Below are 6,279 nucleotides of genomic sequence, written 5' to 3'. Positions count from 1 at the left end.
AAAAAAAAAAAAAAAGAAAATAAAGGAAGTATGGGGCTGGGGATTTAGCTCAGCGGCACAAGGCCTGCCTGGCAAGCGCAACGTCATGAGTTCGATTCCCAGTACTGGAAAAAGACAAAAAAATTTTTAAAAAGAAAATAAAGGAAGTGCTTTAAACTGAAGAAAAATGACATCAGATAGAAACTCAGAGCTATAGGAAATAATGAAAAGTATTAAAAATACTAGGGTGGCTTTCTTAATTGAGCAGGAGTGTGGTTCCCTCATTCCCAGAGAAATAAATACTTAGAGCAGAAAAAGAAAATCAAAATTAACTGGCCTGTGCCCTTCAAAATATCAAAGCCAAGATACACAAAGAAAGGCAGAAGAAATTTTCCCAAGGATGTAGATAAGACAGTTAAATTCAACCTGTAGTCCTAGATTAGATCCTTGACTGGGGGAAAAAATAAGTAGTTATAAAAAAGCCATTAGAAGAAAGGTAAAATCAACTGTGTTGACTTGAGTATCAACTGTGGGTGAAGTAATAGTCTTTTATCGATGTTAAATCTCCTGGATTAAATAAATCTCCTTGTTTTAAGGAGATAGGCATTGAAATTTCTAAAGATAAAGGAACATTATTATCTCTGATTTAATTTCAAATGATTCTGAAAAAAATAACACAGATATGACAGGAAGTGTTTGTGTGAACACAAAAAGGGCACAATAAAAACAATTGGTGAATCTGGATAAAAAATTTAGAGCAATTCTTACAACTTTTCTGTAAGTTTTAAACTGTGTCATGTAATCTGGAATAATGTGGACTAACTTGTACATTAAAAAAAAATAAATCATACCAATCAGCCCAGCCCCACAAGCTAAGACACCTAAATAAAACGTGCAGGAGAGAAGGGTGAAGGAAGTTTTCAACACACTCACACACAAAAGAGAAATTGTGATTTTGAAAACAGTATCTGACACTGACAAAATTTCTTTTGGTCTCTTCAGAAAAGAATCCAAAACAGTTCTCCTCCGCAACACCACACCCCTGTCTGTGGCCTGGCGGGTCAGCACTCTAGAGCACCTGGGCGAAGACTTCACGCTGTCCATGATGCAGGGACTCATCCCCCCCTGGGCAGAGTATAGCCTGCAAGTGCACTTCCAGCCCTCCAAGCCTGTCAACATCAAGAAGCCTTTTCGGCTGGAGGTGAGGCGCCACACATCGCAGACTCGGTTCTCAAATCGTGTATACACCGGGTTCAGGCACGCATAGGCACAGACACAGCCAGTGTCCCTGTTAAATGTTCCCATCTGATCCCTTTTTTATATTCCCAGCCTGTAATATCTTGCTCTGCACACAACTGCGATGTCCAGCTGCAATGTCACTCTGCCTAGGTAAGCGTTAGATTCCTGACTTCACACTGCAGTCCTGCTCCCCAGCAGATTCCTATTACAGTAAATACCACCCTCCCACCTTGTGCTTCCAATAGACACCAAAGAATCATCCTTAACCCCCTCCCGCTCCTGACGGGGTCCCTTCCAGTCCCAGCCTCCAATAAGCCTTGCCAGTTCTGCCTCCCACCAGATCTCCTCCCCGTCCACTTCTTTGTCTGCACTGCTGCCACCCTCTGCTAGGCTGCTTTTCCCCTCTCTCACCTGGACTTCTGTAGAGGCTTCTTAATGGACTTCCCTTGCTGCATCCCCATGAGTGTCCAGAAAGGTCTTTGCGATGACAACTCAGGCCACTCCTCCCTTCCTTAAAGGACTTCTTGGCTTCCCATAGCAGGAAAAATAATGTCCGGGTGCTCACCTGCTTCTGAGGCCCTGCCTGACTTTGTTCCTACATCTCACTCCCTCCTCGCCCTTACTGATTGCCCCCACCATGCTGTCTGAGCTCTTTCCTGCCTGGGGCCCCTGGCATTGCTGCACCGTTGCTGGGAATCTGTCCCTGCGCTCAGTGGGAAGCTGGCACCTGCTTTAAGATTTGGTGGGCATCGACTGGGCTTTCCTAAGCATCCTGCTCAGGGAATTCCCAGTGTGTGCAGTCACTCATCCTCTCCCATCCTTCAGAGCGCCAGCCTTTCTGACTTCATTCTGCTTCTTTCTTTCCTCTCTAATATGAACTCGTTCAGGGTAGGATCTCTGCTGGCTTATTCACCATCTCTACTCGGGTCCTAGGCTGCTGTAACAAATTACCACAAACTGGATGGCTCAAAACAACGGTCCTTAAGCTTTCATAGTTCTGAAGACTGGAAGTTAGAGTGTTGGCAGGGTTGTACTCCCTCTTAAGGCTTTAAGTAAGAATCTTTCCTTGACCCTTCCAGCTTCTGGTGGCTCCTTAGAGTCCCTTGCCTTCTGGCTGCATCACTCTTGACCAGTGATGGTGAACATTTTAGAGACCGAGTGCCCAAAATGCAACCCAAAACCCACTTATTCATCAAAAAGTGCCAATACTGCAGTTAAATCTGTATCCTGAGGTTTTCATTTAGAAAAAACAACTCATACGCTAACATCTTTTGTCTTAAAAGCTAAACAAGTAGCACATGTGCCATAGGTTCGCCACCACTGCTCTAGCTGTTGCCTCCACCATCACAGGCCTTCTCCTGTCTGTCTTCTATTTCTGTCTCTTATGAGGATGCAGCTCAACCTCTGTATCTGTAGGCTCTGCATCCACAGATTCAACCAGCTGTGGGTTGAAAATATTTCAAGGAAAATTGTGTTTGTCGTGAGCAAATGTAGGTCTTTTGTTCTTGTCATTATTCTCTCAGCAATGTAGTGTAACAACCGTTCCCATTGTGTTAGTGTTATCAGGAACCTTGAGATAATGTTAAGAAGGATTGCGTAGATTGTATTCTATGCTAGCTCATTTTATATGAGGGGCTGGAGCATCCCCAGACTTTGGCACCCCTGAGGGTCCTAGAACCCATCCCTTGTGGATACCAAGGTGATATCTTGGATTTTTGGCCCACCCACTTGATTCACGATGACTCACCTTGTTACCTTTGACTTAATTACATCTACAAAGACCCTTTTTTCCCCTAAATAATGTCATGATCATAGGTTCCGGGACAAGAAGTAGTCATACCTTTTGGAGAATTATCATCCCACCAACTACACACCATCATGTCTCCAGTGTCTAGCACTGGCCTGGAAGTAGTAGATGTTCAAGTAGAATCTGATTAATTCATTAATTAATTAATGTCATTGGCTGTTAATGCTTGAGTTGATTCTGTAACATTTAAAGCATCATCCAAGCTTCTTTCTGAATTATCTCCAGAGATTAAAAAAAAAAAGTGGTTCCACTCCGTAGCAGCCACTTTAAATAAGTCTGTAAACTCTTCTAAGCTGAGCTCCAATTTCTCCCTATAACTTGCATGTATGAATCCTATTGGGGGCCAGTAAACAGGTTTAATCTGTTTTATCCCCTACCTATGACAGCCCTTCAGCTAACTGATAATATACATTGATAGATTCATTCAATCCACAAATGTATGTGAAACCTAGAGATCACGTTGCATTTATAGAATTGGTCTCTGTGAAGGCCACGTGGCTGAGGTAGGGTCCTGGAGTCACTTGTGTATGCCAGCTTCATCCTTCAGTTGCTGGATCATGGAGAGTTTGAGGGTTCTCATGGTCAGGAGGTACAGTAGGCAGCTAGTAAGGAGGACCTTAGAGAAGTCATCGTAACAACTCCTGATCAAATGATACAGAAGCACATCTGTATTTTAATGACTGCTGGGACCACCCTTGTGTCCTTGCCAAACAGCAAGCTGATCAGGATTCACACAAGGCAGGATGAATCTCAGACATTTTTGAACCCAATGTGAATTACAGCTTCTCTTCCACAGATTACCTCCTTCAACATCTACAAATACCTTGCTTTCTCATCCCCTTGGGAAGCATTCCGGTGAATTTCTTTGTGTGCTCCTTAAATTATCCTTCCCATTGCCCTCAATTACAAAATCTAATCTTATCTTACGTACTGGAGAAGCAAACCAGACAGAATCATTCTCTGGGAGCTTGATACCTTCAGAGGACAGGGTGTATGAATTCATTCAGGGTAAACAGCCAAAGGTAAACAGCAAAACCTCAAGTCAGCCCAGTCTTCTTTGTGGAACATTATTAGCAAATGTGCATTGAAAGAAGAGATGGAAACCTGGAGAGTGGCGCATCCCTGTAACTCCAGCTCTCCAGGAGTCTGAGGCAAGAGGAGCAGGAATTCAAGCCCAGCCTGGGCAAACTAGCAACACGCTGCTTCAAAATTTAAAAATTAAAACAGTCTGGGGATGTATACCAGTTGAAAAGATGCTGGATTCAATCCTCAGTGGCAAAAAAGCAAAGGTAGAAATTCTGAATTAAAACCTGGGTTTGGTGAGAGTCGCAAATTTCATGTTCTTGGGTTCTTGACACCCAGAGAATATGCAATGGCAAACTGGTGAGCTAGTCTTTCTTCTGGCGGCTCCCACTGCCCAGCACCTCCTTCCTTGACAATCAGGCCCTTTCTGACCTCCTGGTTAAGCCTCCAGGTCCACAGGCAGGTGCAGTGACTACTGGCACAGTCCAGGGGCTCCCCAGGACAGTGAGGGAAGGATCCCCAACAGGGATGCCCTCAGCAGAGTCAGTGAGCAACTGGAGCCCCTCTATGGGTCTAGTGATAACCGTGTTCACAGAACATTTGAAATCTCCCAAAGAGAAATATTAAACACTATTTTGTATGAGAAATCTAGTACTCTTTCCACAGACTGAGTCACAGAGAACAGAATGATTCAGGTTTCTAAAATGAGAAGAGCAGGATGCCTTGCGTGCAGAGGTTTTCCACTTCAAGTATCAGAAAAACTCTCTTTGGATTTACTTGATTTAAAAGTTCCAAAAACACCTTCCTGAGGTGTCTGCTCAGCCCAGACTTCAGGAAGGCAGGGACAGTCTCATGAAGCATTTACACTCAGTAAAAGGGCAGATGAAAATGTAGCTCCTCCCCATGCACACTGTCTACTCCGGCATCCCCAGAGAATACTAGGAGGAGCACTAATCCTACCAAATGCATAGCGAGTTTAACACATCTCCAAAGCATCCCCTCCCATCTATCTCCCCTGCATGAGTCCCACTGCGTGTCACAGATTTCGGGATCTGAGTGCCTCGTGGGTCTCACTTTTACTGAACAATTGTCTTACCCTAACAGATTTTAGATGCAGAAAATCTTGTTGGAGTTGTGCAGATTGAAAGCATCCTGATCTATGCAGAATCCTATGACATCGCCCTGGACATCACCTTCCCCAAAGGTCTGGACATCAGCTTCCTTAAAGTCTCCCTTCTAGGAAGTGTTTAGAAATTGTGTCTTTTGTGTAGTGTACTTCTATATAACAGAGGGCTAGGGTGTTGTAGTATTGTGATGGAAGTGTTCTAGGAAGTGTTTAGGAATTGTGTCTTTTGTGTAGTGTAGTTTTACACTATGTAACGGAGGGCTAGGGTGTTGTAGTATTGTGATGGATGCTGGGAGGGGAAGATCAGTTTTGATAAACAGTGATGCAAGTTCAGAGCAATGTCAACAATGCCACCACAAATACTAATTTCTTCAACTTGAGACAGCAAGGGGTAATTGTAAATATAAAATTTGCAGAGCTCCCCATCTGACGGTGAACACATCACTTCCATTTTAATTATTTTTTTCTATCACTGCCATATCATATTGCCCCGCATTTTCTGTTTTAAAGCAATACAAATTTATTATCTTACAGTTCTGAAGTCAGAAGCTCAAAATGGGTCTCACTTGGCCATGGCCCCTTCAGCTGTTCCAAGCCAGCACTGCTGAGCCAACTATTCTCACATAGCTATCTCTCTGGTCTCCCACTTCTGCTCTTCTTCTATGTCTAAGGATCCTGTGATTACATTTGGCCACCAGAGACATCCATTTTAATCTCCATATTTTAAGTGCAGTTGATTAGCAACCTCAATTCCATATGCTAGCTTAATTCCCCATTACCTTGTGAGGGGGGCCTACCTACCAACTCCAGGGATTAGGATGAGTTATCTTGGGGAAGAAGTATCCTACTGCTCACCATGCAGTCCTAGCTCTCCTTGGACCATGTAGAGCTACATATGAGCTTAGATGTCATTAGTTTTACAGGCAATGATCTTTATTGCAGCACTGTTTATAATCATGAAATGTCAGAAATAACGTAAATATCTATCAATAAAGGAATAATTTTTTTTGTTTTTTTATTTTAAAAATAAAAGGAGGAAAATATTAACAGACAATCAACATTTTACAAAATAGCAAAGGAACAGTACAGACAGTACAGAGTTACA

At 43.1% G+C, this 6,279-nt stretch overlaps 1 protein-coding gene across 4 annotated transcripts in view; it reads left to right on the top strand.

Moving 5' to 3' along the window:
• Hydin (HYDIN, axonemal central pair apparatus protein) overlaps window positions 1-6,279 on the top strand; it is a 380,912-nt gene that overhangs the window by 302,123 nt on the left and 72,510 nt on the right. For all 4 annotated transcript variants that reach the window (XM_013503972.1, XM_013503969.1, XM_013503970.1 and 1 more), the window contains exons 53-54: window positions 982-1,180; window positions 5,153-5,252. In XM_013503972.1, coding sequence (XP_013359426.1) covers window positions 982-1,180; window positions 5,153-5,252 — 299 coding nt within the window. The remainder of the gene's footprint in view (window positions 1-981; window positions 1,181-5,152; window positions 5,253-6,279) is intronic.

The sequence above is a fragment of the Chinchilla lanigera genome, unplaced genomic scaffold (assembly GCF_000276665.1).
Source record: "Chinchilla lanigera isolate Chin_1 unplaced genomic scaffold, ChiLan1.0 scaffold00083, whole genome shotgun sequence".
Lineage (NCBI taxonomy): Eukaryota > Metazoa > Chordata > Mammalia > Rodentia > Chinchillidae > Chinchilla > Chinchilla lanigera.
Note: the sequence above shows the minus strand (reverse complement) of the source record. Positions and strands in the feature narration are given on the sequence as shown.